Source organism: Puntigrus tetrazona, chromosome 25, assembly GCF_018831695.1.
Source record: "Puntigrus tetrazona isolate hp1 chromosome 25, ASM1883169v1, whole genome shotgun sequence".
NCBI classification, from domain to species: Eukaryota; Metazoa; Chordata; class Actinopteri; order Cypriniformes; family Cyprinidae; genus Puntigrus; species Puntigrus tetrazona.
Genome location: NC_056723.1, coordinates 8,181,076 through 8,203,134, shown reverse-complemented (window position 1 = coordinate 8,203,134; position 22,059 = coordinate 8,181,076). Strand labels below are relative to the sequence as shown.

Here is a 22,059-nt window from a genome sequence, read left to right as displayed (position 1 = left end):
TGTTAAAAATATATATGAATTTGTAAACAATAGACATGTTGCATTGGATGTGATAATTCACCACTTTAAATAGTACATTTAAAATAGAAAAGAATAAGAACATTTATATCAGTACCTCTTTTATTAGTTCATTGTGCTGTGATTGGACTGATGATTTTTCAACTGGACGACAGGTCCATCCTGAGAATCTTGCCACTTTTCACACCCCATAACATTCATACACATAAAACTCCACACACATACTCTCTGACCAATGGCGAGTGTACTTACAGATGCATTACTTAAATAAAACATTAAAAAAGTGAACGTTTTGTAAAAGTATCCTACTGTAACAAAAAAGTCATACTGGTGATGATGGTTTGCAACACTTTGAATAGGTAGCTTAGGTAGAAAAATATCCCAGATTGTCATTTGAACACCAGATTGAGATTTGTACATGACAATATTGTGCTATTATTAGTCTTGGTTACTGACCAAGATTTCAGGTTTTGGAAAAAAAAAAAAAATTAAGACACTTTTGTTTGACAAGTCAAACAAGAAACTACATAAATACAGACCTCGTCAAAACGGGTTGCATAAAAATTCCCATAGGAATATAAATATATGTATATATTATCAATATAAAAATATATATACAATAAAATAGTTCTTTACAAAAAGGCTTTAAAACACTACAGGAATTACATCAAGTCCAGTTTGATGTCCATTGGTCCCAGATCTGATAAAGCACAATTCATCCTCAAAGCAAATATGACCTATGAAGAAAAAAGGATAAACAATGCAGTCAGTAAAATGTAATAAGGACTATTATAGCCTTGCATTTTTAACTATGATTGGTACAGGGCCCTATGTGGGAATTATGTAAAAAAAAAAAACATTCTCCACTGTATTCATACGATTTCCATCACAAATGTTTCTCAGGAGAACGCAAAAGTATTGAAATATAATTTTTCCTCATTACTTTCTGTGGATTAGTCAGTAGTATTTAACATGGCGCTTAATAAAAGGTCAACCGTGAAATGACTCACAAGAATTACAGCTTCTTTCAGCTTCTGAGGTCCTTTTGGTCAAAGATGATGTGGGTGGCGAAATAGATGCCGATGGCACCAAAGATGGCAGAGGAGGCGATGTACGCGGTGACGGACTCTGTGAACTGGACGATCATGCCCATGAAGAGGGTAGGGAAGACCTGAGAGAGAAGGAAGGTGCTGTCCAGAATAGCAAAGTCTAGTCCCACCCCACGTTTCTCAAAGTCCTCTGACTCCAGACCAAGGGGGGCACCGTTCTGGTGCTGAGGTGGGTAATACTCAGGTTCCTCTCTTCTGTAAGGAACATGCCCATTGGACATGCCACTCTTGTGGTTGAGATCTCCAGGGCCATTGTCTAGTGTCAGACAAACAGAATCCCTTGTGATGGTGAATCCATTCGTGTGCGTTTTTTTGGTTTTGTTGTTTTGCATGTAGACCTGAAGAACATGTGATAAGGAGCCAGTGATGAGAAGCAAATGAGACATTTGCAAGAAATATATGTAGTTTTTATTATTTTTATTTTTGCACACTGGAAAAAGTTGGTCCAAAACATGGTCCAATTTTCTGTACAACAGAGAAAATGTATGCAAATATGAAATGCCTACCTCTTTTTCTTTGTGGTAATGGCAGGTAAGCGTGTAAGGCAGTGTCTGCAGCGTGGCATAGGCAAAGCCAGTGAGAGCCGACATGGCTGTGACCAACAGGACGCTCTTTGACAAGCAAATGACCAGAGCGGAGAGGGTGAAGCACACCATGCTGCTCAGATAGACCATCCTGGAGCCAAAGAGATGCACTAGTCTGCTCATGACCAGCGAGAAGAAGGTTGAGGTAGCGCACTGCAGGAACAGGCCCAGGCTGCCCATACGAATCCCTGCAGGGGTGATGTTAGAGAACCTCGCATGAGAAACGTCTTGGTTCTGATTATATATAGAATCATTTAAGTATCCATTCAAGGGAGTCTCATAGCATTGGACATTCAGACATTTTTGGGACTTGATGACATTTAACTGTTACAGCAACATGACTTAAATTAGTAAATGATATGCGTGTACGTATGCTGTCATTTGAATACTGGAGTAGTGATGCTGGAAATTCGGCTTTGTTGCAATATTTATCACAATAGAAAAAGTATTCTAAACCGTATTAAAGTTTCAATTTTACTCTATTTATGATCAAATAAATACAGCCACGGTGAAATCTCTTAAAAAAAATCTTACTGGCTCCATACGATGATAATTATCACAAGATAGCTCAAATTCAAAGGACACCGGTGGGCGCACCATTCTTTCCAGGTAAACAACAATCCCCAGCCTTTGTGATTTTGACAAATGAGGCCATTTCAAACTGTTTGCTTTGCCCATTTGAGCATAATGGAGAATTTTTCCTTTGAATAAATCCCACGAGTGATGTTTACTAAGGCATGTGTTTGCAGGCTTTGGCGTTGTACTTCAAACAGGCCAGGAACTTTCCTCACTGAAGGAATCCATAATTTAAACACAAAACTGCAGAGGGCTGAGATGTTCACTGTACTGAACAACTATCTCCAACACATTTTGTTACGTGGGGCTCAGTTTGCGGTCGACTACACTGACAGATTTCATTTGTTTGCACAGTGATCTTGACCACATCTGTCAAAATGTTTTGCTAAAGGAGCTTTCTGCTGGTGTCAAAGCTCAGCGGGAGAGGTCCAGATGCTAGCTTAACAGGGCGTTGATTTTGTAAGCTAGTTGTTGACTAGCTAAAGGCATGCATTTGTTTTTATGAACATTTCTGGAAGCTCAAGCACCAGGCTGGCCACATGTGGAGGTGAATATAAGTTCACGGTGTAGAGACAGACGATATGGACGGAAATGACAGACCACCAACAGCAGGAAAGAAGTTTATGGACAGTGAGAAAAAAAAACATATTCCTTTTGAAAAACTGCCCTTTGACCGCAGACAGTGAGGTGAAGGTAATGTTCTTTATTATGCTCAACTCCATGAAACAAACACTGATATCCTTTCTTTTCAGTCTTGCTGTCTAATGAAAGCCTTCAGAATCTATGTGCAAACATTAACCAACAATTGTCCCTTAACATTAACAAAACATTAACAGGAACGCCTCTGAGTGGGAATGCATGACACATGAGTCGCAGAACGAGATAAATAATATCATTAATCATTAATCTCTCAGGAAATCAAACACTGCATGACCTGCTTGAAATGCAGCATTGTGACAAAACAGGTCTGAATTCAGATTGTTCAGTTCAGCTGAAAAGTTCTGCTTAGAAACTTACTCCACACCTAGCTGCAACTGCTCCCCATCTGCATAGACGAAATATTCTTCAAACATAAATAATTCTCCACAAAAGGACATCAATTTTTAGCTCTATAATAAATTAGCATTAACTGCTTTTTTTCTGTATCATGTATTACTGAGTCATACTTAATTAGAAAAACAGAAAAAATAATCATGAAAAGTAGGCAATTCATAAAAGAACAGGGCTGTATTATCTGGTGTTTTCAGTATTTCAGAACAGCTCCACAACTAATATCTGCAGTTTTGTCATATATATTGTGCATTTGGAAACGCAATATGCCAACCATCATGTTTGAAGAGCGCCAATTTTGTTTTTCACCAAAATAAAAGCAAGATGGTTTAACTAATATTGAGCCATCTCTACATACTGGTTTTGTAATTTTATGGTTGATAAAGCCATTGATATAGAACACATTTTATAGAATGTCTTTTATCATCTAAAATGTGCAGCAACAATGCAATTAAAATAGATTTAGATTTGCGTCATATTAGAGAGATGTACTTTAAATACATTCTTATGCTTACGTTTCTAATTGTTTGTAATGAATGGTACTATAAATTTAATGTTATTTCACACATTTCTTTTTTTTTTTGATAAATGCATTAGTCACTATTTTTTGAATAGCTGCTCCTAAATTGCGCAGCCCTAAACAAGGCCAAATATGAGTTTACAAATGAACTATTAGTTTAAACAGACCAATAACGGACAAAGGTGAATAACTTAACAAATGTGCTTTAAGAAAGTAAATATGGGCGTTTTTGATTTTACTTACTAACCTTCATCATAGCGCTGCCTGAGAGCACTACCCGGAGCGGCGCTGGGAACTCCTTCATACAATCCCTCGCCGACAAAATCTGTGTAGAAGAGCATGAAGGACATGACACCCATCCAGCTGCAGAGCTGCGCTAAACACAGCTGTCGCATGACACGCGGCACGTGGCAGTAGCTGCGATAAATGGCCGGTGTCATGGACCAGCAAGTCCTCAGCAGGCACATGAGCGGGCCGGACTTCAGAGCCCGCAGCTTACACTGAAACAGATAGCAGCACGAGCGCGGAAAACACCGGCCGGGCTCCGCCGGCCCCGGTTCCAGGGTAGACGAAGGCTCCTCGGACACCTTCATGGTCACTAACACGCTGACCACGAAGATGAGGATGAGGAGGGAGAACAAGCACTCCGCCTGACCACCCAGGTAGAAGGAAAGCAGCCCGTCGCTCCAGTCCAGGGCGGGTAGCAGATAGCCTACGCAACCTCCAAGGCTTACCATGAAAGAAAACATAGCGAAAGCCTGCCCGCAGTCATCCCGTTCACGGTAGAGGTCCGAGAGTAACGCCTCCAGTGGCGTAAAGCACACCTGTCCGCAGAAGTCCAATAGGCCCACGCCTAGGATGAGCAGGCCCACCTGGAGAGCCTGGTTGCGGCGGGTGCTGCCCCAGCTAAGGTTGGCGGCTAAAACGTCAGCATGGGGTATGATAAAAAGAGCTAGGAGAACTCCCAATGACAGCAGCCATATGAAGGGTCGTCGGCGGCCATAGCTGCTGTTGCAGTGATCGCTGGCTGAGCCAATCAGGGGGATGAAGAGAAGTCCCAGGACAGGTCCAATACCTAATGAAAAAATACATGAATATTAAACAAGAAATGGCGTTGGAGACAACATGTCACGGAATCACAGACATGGCCTCTATCTTTTGGCTTCGTCTTCAGGCTGCTGTAATGCTGCCTGTAGTTTAAGGTGACCAGTATCTGGCTCGGCTTCCTCGTCCCCACAGCTTTTCTAATTAAAGCAGATGACTCAGTGCACTGGTTGGGCACTGATTGCCATTTCGATTCAAGTCTAGATCTTCAGCAGCTATTTTTATTCAATATATATATATATAAAGTTGATATATATACATATATAAAAATATATGCAATTAAATATATTCACTGGAGTCAGTTTTATAGCATTATTTATGAGCATAAAAAAAATAACATTATTAATTTCTGTAATGGAAAAGCTATATATATATATATATATATATAGTTCTAATATGCCAAAGAGATTTTTTTAAAATGTTTATTAGCCATGCTGAAAACAGTCGCTTAATATTTTTTATGCATTTGTTTTTTTTTTCTTAGGATTCTTCTATAAATAGAAAGTTCAAAAGTACAGCATTTATTTGAAATGCTTTTGTAGCATTATAAATAGCTTTACTGACACTTTTAATCATTCAATCATGTGCCCTTGCTGGATAAAAGTATCTTAAAGCAAAATCTTACAGACCTAACAATTTTGAACAATAGAATATATAGTGTTTTCGAGTCCAATTTATGCTGGGATTTTTGGCATCATGGCAATGTTTGCAAATTCTCACATGCAACTACAACACATTTTAACTGTAAACTGGAAAATGGAAGCATGTGTGGAATATCACACCTAAAACAAGTTTAAGGCAACCACATTGAAGGCACTGAGCAGGTATTGAGAAACCATGTGTAGAAATACCGGAGAGGACCATGTAACTGCCTACCCTAGAGATTTATTTAACAATGTCGGTCAACTGCGCCTGTAAGTCAACACAAGCTGTTTTTTCCCCAAAGTGGAGGGAGAGTGTGCTTCTGCCCACTTCCTTTTAAAGGTGCCTTTGTGCTGTTCGCAACAGTTCAAGACAATTAATCATATGACTCTTTTATATACACTACACAGTGCAATTCATTATAGTCATCCTAATTGTTTCTGTAGCTCCAATGGAAAATGGGTTTAACAAAACCAAGGTCATGGGTTTAAGTTCAATGGAAAAAAACGTATACCTATAATGCACTGTTCGTTTGTTAAGTGATCACACGACCATCTGGTCCAAAAAGCCCAGACTAAAGAAATGTATTTCTCAGGTCACCATAACATTAAAATGAATAAAATGCCTCCAAAACCCACTCCATTAAGAAACAGTTCAACAAAACCTCTGCAATCACGTACAACCACACAAAATATTTTGAAAGCACTTCTAATGGCAACGACATTTTGAGTTTACATAGCTTGCGAATAGATATGAGCACAAAGGATCTTTCTTTGCTTTCCACTGCAGCTGTTGACAAAGAGAGTGGTGTGTAGTATTTATTAACACACCACACATCTTCTGTCCGTCTGGTGCAAAGTGACCACATGCACGTTTGTGAACTGCTTTTTTTCTGCTTTGGATCCAAGGCAAATAGTCTTGGAGAGAGATTCATTTACAGCAAAAGCCATGTGGAAGCCATTTGTGGGCACAAAATAATGCATCTGCTCATATGGCATCCTGAATAAAAAAAAATATATTTAGAGCATAGGGCTGGTTATTCTAGGATGAAAAGAATAAAAACAATCACTGTCTTCTTGTAGGCAAAAACAAATCATTCTCTTTGAAACTGCACACTTTAAACTGTTTGGGGCTGTGGAATAGTGATATACATAAACCACTATATACTACTAATATTTAAATTCATGTTATTATAATTAATTTTGTTGACTAATTTCTTTATGCTTTGTTATGCATTTTGTTATGCATTTACTGGACTCAAAACACAGCATCGTGAAACATTATAATTTAATACAAAAGTGTCTTAATTCAGTATACTTTAATATGTAATTTATTCCTGTGATGCACAATCTTTACTCCAGTCTTCAGTGTTGCGCGATCCTTCAAAAACGAAGAAATAATCTCACTACCTTAAATAGAAATTTTTGAAAATGCAATTCAAAACCCCTAACATAATTAGCAGAACATAGGGGGTGAGAAATGTAAAAAGTGCTCATTTAAATAACAGTCAACTGCACAAACCCACTATATCTAAGAAAGACGCTTCCGACTCTAATGCAGTCCATGACGGCTACATTAACTGATGAAAGTCCAAAGGAAAGTCCCAGAGAATTTTAACAGGATGCAGTAAAATTATACAAGCTTGCACACAGCTGCTGACCCCTCGAGCCTCCGGGCCTCTTCCTGCAGTCCGGTGCCTTCCAATTAGCACCTGATTACCACCTGGATGGGGCAGCGAGTGATTTAGCCAGTAATTATGATAATGACCCCCATTATAGGATCAACTCCTTAGTGGGAAACAACCTTGACTTGCTGTTTACAGCACGGCCCTTTATTAACCAATTATAAACCCTAACTCGACATTCCAATGTTAGGCTGAAACCTCACCTAAAACCATCGTCATGTACTGTTCCTCCACGCCGGCCTCCAGCAACAGAGGGGGCACGTAGGTGATCCCGGCTGCCACGCAGATCTCCAGGCCACACGTCAGCGAGTTGAGCAGGACCAGACGCCACTGAGACCTCCATCCAGTCATATTTACACAGAAGGGTTCACCTTTCTCTCGTGAGTCGGTGTGAAAACTCTACTCGAGCTTCAAGGAGAAGGCGAAAGGCGCAGGGTCGGGTGCCCAGGGATGAGGTGGGCGGGTGGGGTGAGGGAGAGCAGAGATTCGGACTCTCAACGGGCTCAGATGAACTACGGGATCCATCGTGTCTTCAGCATTCTTGATCTGGAAGGAAAAGACAAATAGTATGCATGACCTGTTTTTGTGATGGACACTATAAAACACATCCCTGCAGATGTTGTTCTCTAAGGCCCACCTTCACCTCGCTCTGTCATTAGCTCGTTCACTCAGAGCTGATTCGACCGGGCCTCCTCACTGCAGTTGCCACCTCTAATTAGCAGCCTTTGTTCATGAAAAGCAACGTTAATGAGTCAGATTTTTACCGCTTCCAGTGGAGAACCGCGCATTGAGGGCTTTACTCGGTGGCTGCGTTTCGTTCACCGGGGGAGATTGTGCAATTATGTTTTTTTATGACTAATATCAGGGTTTGTTTTCTTCATGCTTATTCTGGAACATTCCACCGGGAACAGAGCTTTAAACAATGATTGCTGTTGATTTAAAATCCAGGACTCTGAATTGAAGTTTATTCGGTTAAATAAGTAATTTAACTTTATTTGTTTATTACAAAACAAATAAGTTCACAGTGGTATTCATGCTCATGCTTGAATCCAGAATCCGTCCAGAATTAAAAACTAACCTAGTGCGTGAGGTTTGATCATTTCTGAACATTACAGAATGGGAAAATGTATTTAACATTCAAAATGTTAAATGTATTTGTGTGTATTCAAAACATTCAAAATGCAATCTGTGTGAACATACAAAATATAAAGACAATCAGTTATAGGAAAACTACTGTACTTATGTTCAATGTGTCACAAAACTATATAGAAGACACTTTTTTTGGTAAATCATAATTATGACATACAAAATAACATGTTAAGTCATACGTAAAAAGTCAATAAAATGAAGTAATCATTATGTTATTCACAATTGTGAATATCAACGTTTTATAGTTTATATGTTATAGTTTTGCCTTTTATATTTATAATTATAAATCATTTTTTATCATTAATATATAAATATCAGTAATAAGAAAGCACTATACATATAAATTACTAAAGTAATTATTTTTTATTATAAATAATAATATTTTTATTAATAAAATAGACATTTAATTTTTGATGTTGAATGTTAAGTATTACAAAAAATTGGCCACAAGTTCATTATAAGTATTTTCTTATAATGTCTTATAAAAAAAGGCAAAAACCTAATAGTACGTTAAAATCTGATGATTCACTGTTTCATAAATCACCTGAAAAGTCAGTAAATCCATCTAATTAGATGAGATTAGATGAGAGATTATCAAAATAACCATTAGTTGCAACTGTTTTTTTCCTGCCAAGCTGTTCATGTCTATCATCAAATCTGCTAGCTACAACATTTACCTCCAGCGATGACTTCATCCACAACCCGTCACTCTTCTCCATACATGCACAAACAAAGCATCTCGTATGAAATACAACACCAACGCACTCCCTCTCTGAATATCATTTCCTCCCACAACTCTCCTGGGCACGACATGTCAATCAGGTGAAGGACGTCTTCTCTCAAAATGACACGAAACTTCCAACAAAGCAAGCTTTTCGCATTCTGACCTTGGAGAGAGGCTATTTGCTTTTCAAATGCAAATAAGCGTTGCTAGAACACAAATGAGAAGCAAAGAGCACTAGAAAGTATGACTAAAATCAGATTTCATCAAAAACAGACTGTGTTCGATCACTTACTTCACTCTAAGCGGTTCAGGTAACTCGATTTGCTTCAGAGGTGCTCTCGATAATGTTTAAAGTGCTGAAACTCTCTCTCGATTACATCAAGCTCTTCCTGAGCTCAGATATTAAACCACGAGCGACGGCGAGTTCTGTGTCTCGGTGTCTCTGGTGCTGACTGTCACCCTGCCATCTGATTATGAGACATGTGTGAGAACACTCAGAGCAGCCGCCACCTTTCAGGAGGATGAAAAACAACCAGGTGCTAAATTCATATTTGGTGTTACATTCCTCCGTCTATGTGGGCCATCTGCTCAACGTTGGCAGACAGAAAGCATATCATCTTCATCTGAAGAATCTATAAGAAACTGTGGAAATGATTAAAATCTACAAGTTCACTTTGTGTTTAGGGCTTCATTAAATAGGGCTATAGTCAAGAGACCAAAAAAAGAACCAGAAAATACAACAAAGACTTTATTAGCATTTGTTATTTCAGCGCCTTATTTTAAGTATTTAAATAAATAAGGAAAATGTTTAATCTAAATATAGAGCAGTCTAAACAGCTAGCTCCTCTATAAAGTGCACATTTTGGCTCAGCATTGTGTGAATTTGTGAAATATCTATTAACGATCTCATCATATAGTCCATAATTGGATGGTCAAAGAAAAAACAAGCACAATACTTGGCACAAAGCATATGCCAAAATGGGGCTCCAAAGACACAACTATTTTACACCCTTTCCTTCAGTCCTGAAAGGAGCCCATCAGGGGTCTATCCCAGTCTATCTCTGTAGGACCTCCACCCTGCTGTCCCAATGCCTAGACAACCCCCCATCCCTTGACAACGTCCCCCACCTCTATCCAGAACTAGCCCTCAAGGTCATCCTTATTGACGACTTTTCTAGAACTATTACAAAAGAGAAGCGCATCCATGCCCGTTTTCCCCAAGTCGCAGTTAATAGACTTTCTAATGTGGATGAGTTGAATTATCTCACCATCTCCAACACTCGCCATCTCACCTTTGATATGCTTTTAATTAGTTAAACTATATCAACATAGTAGCATATATGTGGCATATAAGCATTAATTAAGTGTGATGCTGTTTTTTTCTCCAAGCAAACCAAATTACCATGTTTTGCTTATAAAATTAACTAAATGAATCAGTTGAGTTGATTCATCATTCACTCAACACTCTTCCACTTGCTTTGTTCCTGAACGAATAAATGTTTTTTAACAAATAGATTGAGCAAATTATTCAATGACTAACTGAAAACAACCTAATGGTGCCATGTAACCTATGGCAAGAATCAATTACTAAACAAACCTTCATTAATAATACACAAACTGACAATCTTTCTAAAACTGACTCATAAAACTAATAAACAAACAAGAAGTTAATACACAAAACAATATTATTAAGGTTGTTCTGCCATTTTAACTTCTGAGCAACAAACAGTAACTCACTTGACAAATTTTAAACAAATAAGTGTTTCTGAACAAACTGGTTGAGTTGATTCAATGACTCACTCGAAAAGATAATCACATTTAATTCCCGGATGAGCAGCATTTCTGAACAAATCAGTTACTTAAATGGATCAATGACTCACTCCTCACACACAGTATTGTTAAAAAGCTGAAGGTTACATATTCTACCAGTGTATAATAAAAGACTAACCTTGTAAGAGTAAAGTTAAATCCAAGCATTCAACTTCACTGACCACGTAAAGCAGGTCAGATTCACATGAATAACACGCATAGCTACATACATTTACTTAAAGTATTCTCCACTCAAAAACTTAGGCAGGTCATAAACTGTTTTTACTAAAAAAAAAAAAAGTATTAATTAAATAATAGCATGTACTTAACGTTTATATTTTGCTCTTTTAAAAAAAACTGAAACAGTGACGAGTCTAGATTTTACTTTAGGATACACCACAGAACATTCTTTTTAAGCGATGCAAACTAAGGTCAGCACGAAGGATTGTGTTACTCAAGTTAATTTCAGACCCTTGTTACCAAGGGGAGAATTTGACATAATGAAAACTGACAATTCAAGGAGATGTGTCACTCACGAAGCATTAAAAGTGTTATCATGCCAGGGGTATCATGGTTCAGAGACACAGGGGAGGCTGGAAGTTATAAGCGGAGCTACCGTATAGAATGTAGCAGCATGTTTGACGTGCCTTAAATTATGTGTCAAATGAAAGCCACGTGTGTTTGCTTTAAACCTGGCGTGCCTTTACCGTGACATGAATCACGCTAAGCAAAGGCACGGGGTCATTTAGCCAGAACTTTTACATCTTGATCACCGAAATGCACATTTTTACAAACATGCTCAAACTACCTGATCTGAAATGGTTTTAGCATTGCATACCAGGTTAAGGATCCTTTGACAGCGCCACTGCTCCTCTCACACACACCACAATCCCAGACCTATTCAATAGCGCAAACCCCTCTGCCCCCGCAGATAAGCTTTAATGGCTCTGAAGGGCATTATTACCATACAAAACAGGCTTTGTGAACATTGAGCCAACGTTAGTAACTTGATATACCGAGGAATCAAGCCCTTTCAGTTAAGCTTTTATCAAGTCTTAAGAGTCTTAGAAACACCCTTAACAACAGCCCAAGTGTCTGAGCTTAAAGCCGAGGAGAGCATTTCTCCAGAGTGACATCAGAACCACAAGCAACAGTGGACGTCCAACCAAAAACCTCAGATGATGTTCAACATGGTTTGGCTGAAAGTGAGAAGAGTTCGAGGCGACAGTGGAGCTCTAATCCCACAATTTAACATTCCACTTTGACAAGCTATTTAGCAGTCGACTGAATATCTTGGGCTTTGTCTTGGACTCCTTCCTGGTGAACCCTGATCTTGACTGTAGGGAAGGTCCCAGCATAATTCTTCTCTTAACTGAGATCACACGACTCTGAGCGCATTAATCTTATCCTAGTATCCTTCAGCGTGACCCCTGACCTCAGCACTTGGTCCCGATCATATGATAAACCTTCCCTCAAAGACACAGCAGTTTGACATTTTGTTCTCATGTTGCTTAATAAGAAACATCTGGATGATTAGAATATATGAGAAATGTGGTAAACATTTTTGTTAAAATGTAAGTTTAATGGTCATAAGATAAGTGATGTATAGAAAGAAAAAAAGTGTAAATTAATTACTCAAGTGAATTTTTGTGCAGATTTTTGCTGATGATTCAGCATGAATATCACAACAAATAATTTCCATGAATCAGTATAAATAGTCCATTTTAACTTATCAATTTAGAATTGTGTCCTCTGTCAGCATCTTGAATATAGTAAAATATATACTCTAGAAAATGTCTTCATATTTGGGTACGTAAAAGAACTATTTTATATCATTTTCCTTGTTACTTTAGCAGTGTAGCAAAAACACGTAAATAATTTTTTAACAGATTTTTACTGTACTTTACTTCCTGTACCTAATATAGTCAACAATGCATTGTAAAAGCAAGAGGTTGTTTTCACTGAACTGCAAGATCCCACACTTTCTCACCCAATGATATCAGGTTCAGGTGCAGACACACAATCTGCAGAGCCCGTTCACACTCAGGCTTTATGCAGCTCCCGGGAGAGGAGTGCTGAGTTATCTGATAGACACTGGATACAGAAAGACACTTATCAGGTCAAAAGAGAGGGGAATGTGGGCTGACGATGACCTGAGAGACACAATAAAGAAAGCTCTAATGGAGTGCTATGAAATTACCAGAAAGGTCTGGAAAGGAAGGACTTCAAATTATCTACATGATTATTTTTTTATATTTGAAATTTTAAATCTACATAATATATATACACACATTTTATAAAAAAAATTAAACAAAAATAAATGATCAGGAAAATGTAGAAATGTGTGAAGCATTGCTGTATTTATCATCACAGCCTTCACAAATACCAAACACTGAAATTCTTCTCAAGGTAGCTAAAGCATGACTTCATTGCCCTTGAACTTTCAAAGCAGTTGGATTACACACAAACACACACATTTTTTTCACAGCATGCACATTTTCCTTCGAGGCAGTATCAGGATGGAAGAAAGAAAGTTATCTTACCAAGTACATTCAACATCACACTCCATCCATGTCAACTCCTTCTGCTACCCTTAGATTCATTCTCACACTTATTCTTCCATTATAATGCTCTTTCTTATTTGCCCCGACCTGTGTGATGGAAAACCCCTTGTGCAGGGCAGAAATTCTTCTTACAGACATCAAAATCCTATCACCTCAGGCCCCAAACAACATTAACATGGCCCCCAGCATAGCAGCCCGACACTGATATGAAACAAAGAACGGATTCATATCAGTTCTACCTCAGGACTGTATTCTCTCCTTCTCCTCCTCTTGTCCAGCCCACCCACCAACCCCCTGATCCATCTCATTTCCCTAGCTGAAAAAACCCTGCAATAATGGCCCAGATCAGGTTAAACTGTGTATAAAGACAGTCCCTTCTCACACCTCTACCTCCCAACCCTCAGGCCAAAATCTTTAAAACCATCCCTAACCTCAACACCAAAACCTAACCTGCACACTAATGCACTTATTGAGCATGTTGGCCAAATGTAAAGTTTTTGTCCATACAGTGAGGAAAACAAAAACACAAAATCTCATTGACTTGCTTCGTATGGACAAGAACAAATGAAGACATACATGTTCAGAAATGATGACTCAATATATTCATTTTTCAGATGAATTATACCTTTAAGGTAAGATGCATGACTCATTGGTTACAGTTATTGCACTATTTGGTGAAGAAATACAAAACATTACTAAAATGTCACAAGAATCGTCAATAAAGGGTAATTAATTATTTACTTCACAAAATAACCTTTGTGTTTGAGAGTGTGTGATACATCTTTGGCTGTGTTCTAATGTTCCTCCCTATGGATCGTCTTTATTGCGATGACTAAGTTTATTGCCATCTATCTTTGGTTCATTAAATAGTGATTATGTTAGCACAAGGAATGATAAAATTGTCGAGAAGGCACACACTCCCAGTTACTGGGGAAAAACAGCCCTGTAGGCCTGTTTATTACTATGAATCAGTCGATCTGTTGGGTATTATGCATGAGTAAAATAAATAAGGGAAAAAACACTGGGACTGTCGGTCAACCATTATCGTAAAAAACAAGCCGAATATTTTCCTTTGTAACACCCTGAAGGGGTTGTTTCATAATTGCTTACATAAATAAAGCTGCTTACTAAGTAAGCACTGAGAATAGTAAAGGAAAGTCTGGTCTTGATATGTATGTTTTTTGATTCAATAAGTTAATTCGCTCTGGGACCAAACTACACTGTTTGTTTTTTGTAGTTTCACTACATTCATTCTGGAATAAGACTATACTGGCTGTGTTATGTTTTGTGATTCACTAAAAGACTCGTTAACGTAATTCGTTTGGAAATCAGAATACACTGGTTGTGGAGTATGTTTTTTGATTCGTTAAATTAACTGACTCATAAGTAGGGCTGCAAAAAGGTGGAACATTTCCAGTGAGTTTTGGAAACATTCCAGACTTCCTAGGATGTTTTCGCAATCTTTCTCGAAGTTTCAGGAAATTTTATGCAATTTTTCCACCTCTTTGGAACCTGCAGTTCATTTACAGTTCATTTGGCAGTCTAACCACTGAAAGGTACAATTGCCCAATCAAAATTAAATATTTCAAAAAGCCACAAAATCACAATCAGTAATCAGTACCTCTATAATTTATAGATCTGTATAAAGTCATAAGGATAGACATTCATCAAATGAGTCATAGTACAGCTAGAACAGCTACTACTGAGCAGAAATGAAACGCCTCTCAACTTCTTCAATCTGCTGTAGACAGCAGTATTTCAAACTTCATTGCCCATTCCATTTCAAAAATAGTTCATATAATCAAAACATCCCAAATTAAATGAAGTTTCAGTAGGGAATGGAACAAACGGTGCCACGGTAGCAGGCACAGCCTTGCAGCCATTCACAGATGGAAAATTCCGTCACACAGGAGACGCGATTTGGAAATGACAATCATTCGGGAGCTCTTTCTATGTTTACGTGCCCATCCATAACCAGGGATTGACTTTTTACTGCCTGCACCTCTTAAAACTCACCTGGCCTATTCTTGTAGACGTTTATGTCATGGTTTTGGAAACAGCTGAACTCTTCTTTTCGAGAAGAAATTCCAGATGAAAAGGCACTGGAAGATAGCTTGGGTGTGGATGTGTACAGTCTAAAAGACACACATAAGGTGCTCAAACACTCACTGAATCAACAAAACACGGAGACGTTCCACCAAAAAACATTTATGGCACAACAAAAGCAGAGCTGAAATGATCATCAAAGCACATGGCCATACTGACTTAAATCACAGTTTATCCTTTCAAAGAGTTCAGCGCGTCTCAGATATCAAAGGTCCTCTTCTATCCTTTTCACTACATGAAAGAGACCTTCTCCCCCAACCCATATTTCTCACTGTCGCTCAGACACAGAGTTACTTGAAAGGACAGTAAATCACAAACTTTCATTTCATCCCCTTCCATTTTTTTCATAACTTGGGGTTTCCTGGCATATACAGAATCTGTTTATTCAACTGAAACATCAGTGTTTATACACAAGGCTCTTCTCCCATCAGTCCATGTGGCTTTTCTCTACCAACATCTGGTCTTATCACCATGGGAAAACGACTCGAGACGAGTCTCATTTATCCTGTCCTCAGGGCCCCTGTACGCCATTGTGATTTTGACCTGATACTCTGCATAACAGCATTTCTTGCTATTAGAAAAATAGCTTAGCTTTGGGGCCTCCACTGCAGACATTAAATCTGTGGATGCTTGTTTTTTCGGCATCGTAATGAGTCCTCCATGAAAACACTCTGAGAAAAGGTTCTAAATTGAATTATGCACAAAATGGACGTTTAAGATGCAAAACGTCTAGCAGTCAGATTGCTGATGAGAGGCAGAGGCATATTTAAAAAAGTTCTAACTTACAAACAAATCCATAAAAGCAGCTTTTAAAGCCCTGGGAAAGCATTCATGATGATAGGTTTGCAAACCTTCACTCATTTTTCTTTAGAACCAAAAACATAAACAGTGGAGACAATGGAAAGACCTTGACTGCACTGCCTAGGAATATCAGTCGGACTTATGCAGGGTTCAGAAATAAGGGTTTTCTGCTGGCAAATGTGCTTAAATATTTAGATTATATTAAAATATTAAAAGAGAAATCAGTAATATTGTAATATTTCACAATACAATACAATACATTTACATTTTGAAAATGTTCTATTTATATAACAGATATATTGCATACATAATTGATATAAATTCACACACGTTTGCTGAAAAAACAAACAACACTATTATATCGAAGGCGATTTGTTCAAGGGCATACAAAAAAGTAGTTATGTGTCAGTTGTTTTGACTATACCAAACAGCATCTTTTCAAAGGATGCCAAAAATATCCTTTCTACAAGGCTGCAACTCCCCAGTTCTTTGTAATAAAAGTTCTTTGAGACCACGTACGCAGAGGCAGAAAATAAACAGTTGGTAGAGCAATGTTGAAACACAGTGTTCCTGCATTCTGTGTCAGTACTCGGAGGCTTTCATCACTATTGTCATCTTGCCATCATGTTATTCTACAAGTGCGAGGGTGACACGACTGAAAAAGCAACATACGAACCAATCCGAATTAATGCCCTTCCTGAATTCTTGCTTCTTTTTTGCACAAGATGGGTCATGAGAGTTTTGCCACAAATAAAACCATTTGAACCGCACTGCCTCAGGCATGCAGTACAAAGTGTTTCATCACAAAATCTACATTCACCACCATTGTCTTGAAGTTCTAAGAATACACCACATCAATCAGAGTATATATTTCATTTTCTAACTTGAGCAGACATCACTAGCTCAGCCTGGCCTTCGCTGGCAGCTCCAATTATTTACTGAAATCCAGTCCAGCAAACATTAAAGGAATGAACAACTTGAAAGGAATAAACTGAGCCCAGAGAATGGAAGGTGACTTTCCAATGCTGGTTGGCGGCCGTCCGAATCCTGCAAACTTGGCCCTTTAGTGTAGACATGGAGACATCACTCACCTTAAGCCAGCTGGCAATAGTTCTGTATTACAGGTTAGTGGTATCAACTCTGACCTTGAGGCGAGGGGAGGCTTTCTGGAATGCATTTGTGTGTTTTAACGACAAGTTGAGCTCCACCAAAAGAGTTTATAAAACTAGTTGAGTTACAAGGCGAGTTGCAGCAGTTTAATTAGCTAAATTCCAGGAGTCAACTGCTTCTTGTCTGTTGAGATATTATAGGGTAACTAGAACAGTGTGACTGGAACACTGACTGGATATAGTAAGGAGAGCTTAAGTCCATGAGTTTAAGATAAAGACGATAATAATATCTAATATTATATATATATATATATATATATATATATATATATATATATATATATATATATATATATATATATATATATATAAACATTTAAATGTCAGAAAAACTTGCATTATAATACTAATATTAATAATGATTATTCTAAATATAAACAAAATAAATATTAATACTAATATTTTTTTCATTAACCACAAAATAACGGCATAGTATAGTAATTGCAATAATTGAAATAATAAGAACAATTGTTACTACTACTACTACTACTATTTAAAATACTAATACTAATATACTAATACTTTTCTCACAGTCATTAAGATTGCAAAACAATTGTTATTGTTATGTTATTATTATTGTTTATTTTGCAATATTTGTCAGTTCCATACAAAAAAAAAATCTCATGATCATTTAAAGTGGAGAACAACTTTGCATTATAATATTATCAATAATGCTTGTAATAAGGCACCTATTATAAATATATAAACATATAGCAAGAAAATTACAAATACTATATTATATACACACACACACACGCATTTAAAATAACTAAGGGTAACTTAAAATGACTTCAAATAATGCTTCAGTTGTCTACTCTACACAGTCTAGAGGGCTGAAAGAGGAGCATGTGTAATTAAAAAAAAAAAAAAAAAAAAACACCTTGACTGGCTTAAGAGGCTCTGCAGGTTGCGTGATCTGATCCGCTGTTGTTTAGTATTAGTCGAGCTGAGTACAGCTGGCCTGGCAAGGGAATTTCGGGTGAGGAACATTTCTTAAGGAAGTAGCAGATGAGCCCCGTTAGTGCAGGATCTCAAGCCCTAAAGCATTTTTATGCTCAGCTAAACTTAATGGGAAGGGGAAAATAATTAAATTAGGTTCGTCTGATATAAAAGACACATAGCGGAGGCACACTCCTCTCTCCCACAGAGCAATGAGCTTTCAAATGTGTCATTTTCTGTTTATTAAATAGTTTCAGGCGAACAATGTCAAGAGAGACTGCTATAAATAAATACTTGTCTAGACTCCCCATAAATATTGTCTAGCTGTCAGCGGTGACTCATAATAACTGCTGGTGGATGGAAATGTGACCAGATATAACCACCTTTGTAGCCTCGGCTCATTCCGCTTGAAAATACGAACATCTGAACCAACATGTTTGTTCAGTATCTTGCATTTGGTACCAATACACATTCAATGTTTCTCAAAATCCTCTTCTAATTGATTCTACAAGCAGTTCATGATTATAGTGGCACACTACAGGCTTAAATGTTCCAATAAAGCCGAATGTACATAACTGTTTATTATTGTCAAATGCTATGATAATAAAGAGCTGTTCACCTGGATCCTGGAGTCGAATATATTCGAATAAGACGGCTCTTGGTTCAATGAATCAGTTCGTTCAGTCTTTCAGACCGATTTAAAGGAGTTAAACGAAAAAGAGATCGTTTAGAGCTTCGGTACGCCGAAATATGCCCAGGACGCCCAAAAACGCTGTCTAGGCAGGCAGCTCGCTGTGTTTTGAGACACAGCCAAAACATGAAGCAGAGACTAAACAAAGTCTCAAAATACTTAAGTATTTACCTCCCCCACAGCCATGTGTCAGAAACAGCGGGGGTTTCACCAAATGTTTACAGCTTTAGAAATGCTTCAGTTTGGGAAAAAGAAATAAAAAAAAATACTCGAATCTTATTGTTAAACGGTCGGTGCCAGGCTGGCACTTGGCACTCCGCACAAATATAATGGAAACGCAGAGTAGGCTACAAGAAGTTTGAGAGTTTAAACGAGTCGAGCTTTAAACCTTCAACTTCCCGAAAAGCAAGCCTGCAGTACGTTTCCACGGCGATAAAAAAAATAAGCTAAAATGAAAGGTAAAGGCAAACAGCGCTGCTCTGTGTTTGTATAACGGTACAAACATGTTTGCTGCTCTCCTCTCCGGTGATTTCATGCGGCGCGAGCGTATTATGCAGGAAGCGGAAGTTATTTTTGATTCAATGAACAAGTTTCTCGCGTTTATCACTCACTCTGAAACCTTCCTTAGCTCGACCACGCAGATGGCTCTATATGAAGCTGCTATATACCGTGTAATCACTTCTGTGGAGAAGGGGAAAAGAGACCGATCTTACCTTCCAGACGCGGCTCTCGTGTGTCCGCTCGCTTCCACGGACGCTCCGCCGTTTCCCAACTTTGTGGGAAGGACTCAATGACGTGCTGAAATTATCCGGGAAAAACGCATGAATCACTGCCTCGGACCGGGGAGGTGTAGAGGATGGGTTAAATCCTCGCGCTGAGCTCAGGTCAACCACCAGAAGAGAGGGGGGAAAGTGCACGAAATTTCTCTTCGTTTTGAGAGCCGTATCCGTATTTTACACAGGGACCGCTTTCATTCAGGTTCCCCGAATTTGCGTCTGAAAAAGAGAGATTTAATTGCGTTCCTATGAAACGGATAAATAAACTAAAACGCATATAAGTAGTATATAAGCAAACCATCTTACCATCCTGACAGACCTTAAATCTAACACCAGATTAAACTCAGCATGGGTATTATTACAAAAAATATATAGGCTTTCTTATTGAGTGCCTTTTTTATCTATCTATCCATCAGTCCCTATCTATCTATATGTATTAATCTGTCAGTCCATTCATTCGTGCATCTATCTATACATCTATCTATCAGTCCCTATCTATGTATCTATTAATCTATCAGTCCATTCATTCATCTATCCATCCATCTATCCATCAGTCCCTATCTATTTATATATCTATTAATCTGTCAGTGCATTCATCTATCTATCTATCTATCTATCTATCTATCTATCTATCTATCTATCTATCTATCTCTATTAATCTGTTAGTCCATTAATTCATCTATCTATATACATATACATATATATTAATCTGTCAGTCCATTCATTCATCTATCTATCAGTCCCTATCTATCTATCTATCTATTAATCTGTTTATCCATTAATTCATTTATCTATCTATCTATCTATCTATCTCTATCTATCTATCTATCTATCTATCTATCTATCTATCTATCGGTGCTGGGTAGTGCACCAATGACGTTACATATCAAGAATCCAAAAATAATTAAAATTAAATTAAATTAAAATAAAACAAATAAGCAGACTACAGTTACTTTTTAATTGATTGCATGATTATTCACTCAATAGCAATCAATTATTTATCATTTATTGGTTTTCCCCCAATTCTTATGATTATTTGACTTTTTTACATTTATTTTCTTATTAGCTTTTCATTAAACTTATTAATGACCTGCAGTCTGAACCACAGTCTGATATCTTTTGAAGTCAATTTTAAAAGTATTCTATCTATCTACGAATAATTTTGTTGTGCTGTCTGCATGTTGGTCTCTGACAGGAAGAGCTGTTACCGCAAACACGCACACTTAACAGATCTGTCCGTGCCACTATCAGATCCCAAAAGGAATGTCTGGGCCTGGCCTACACTGCTGTTCAAATGACATATGGCAAAAAAATATGTTATTAAATCGAGTGTCAGCTTCTTTTCGACAACATAATCACCAGGAGAATAAACTTTCCAATTATTGTTTCTACCCTTTTGTGTATAGACGACACATGTAGACAGTGTGCAGATGATAAGCTCTAATTAAAACGAACACATCCTACACTCCTCACACAAACAGGAGAAGGAAGTCCATCGGGGAGGGCGTTCAGTGTTTCGGCCTGGCTGAATAAACAGTGCTCTGTCAGGCACAGTTGTTGGGCTCAGATGGCTAAAGAGCAGGGCTGTGATGTTAAACCAGCAAGTGAAGAGGGGGAGGTGGTTGTGCTAGAGGGGCCCGCTGCTGAGCCTGCACCTATGTCCTCTACCCCAGGCAGAGGTAACCAGAGACCAGATTCCGCCACTAACTGATACCAAGAATGTGAGACATTTGGTGACACATTTCCTTAGCACAAGCTCACCGAGTTGAGCGCCAATGACAGTGAGACTGCAGGCCCATTAGAGACTGATTGAGTTCACTTTGCGGCAGACAGCAGCACAGTCTGCTCTTTTGTGAGCTGTGTGACCAGGTACGATCCCTGCATGCATTGTATCAAATTAATACGTTTGTACTGCCGGTTATTTAAAAAGAAAAACGGAAAAGCTGAAATTATAGGAAAGAGATGACAATTATAAAATTACACAATAATAATACAGTCCTAAAATGATATTTGAAATAAAGATAAAAGCCTAAAATACTGTGTT

General features: G+C 38.1%; 1 protein-coding gene across 3 annotated transcripts; it reads right to left on the bottom strand.

The window, feature by feature from the left end:
* Window positions 1-102: 102 nt before the first annotated feature.
* On the bottom strand, window positions 103-20,100 carry LOC122330616 (solute carrier family 45 member 3). Of its 3 annotated transcripts, none has more exons than XM_043227772.1 (6): window positions 19,953-20,100; window positions 7,491-7,833; window positions 4,105-4,932; window positions 1,634-1,899; window positions 1,029-1,465; window positions 103-755 (listed from the first exon to the last, which is right to left on the bottom strand). In XM_043227772.1, exons 2-5 carry the CDS (start codon window positions 7,636-7,638, stop codon window positions 1,046-1,048), a joined length of 1,662 nt encoding a protein of 553 aa, XP_043083707.1. In that variant the 5' UTR covers window positions 7,639-7,833; window positions 19,953-20,100; the 3' UTR covers window positions 103-755; window positions 1,029-1,045. The 3 variants fall into 3 exon arrangements, with proteins under 3 accessions (XP_043083707.1, XP_043083709.1, XP_043083708.1); XM_043227774.1 differs by lacking the exon at window positions 19,953-20,100 and adding an exon at window positions 9,453-9,631; XM_043227773.1 differs by lacking the exon at window positions 19,953-20,100 and adding an exon at window positions 7,925-8,085.
* Window positions 20,101-22,059: the final 1,959 nt, after the last annotated feature.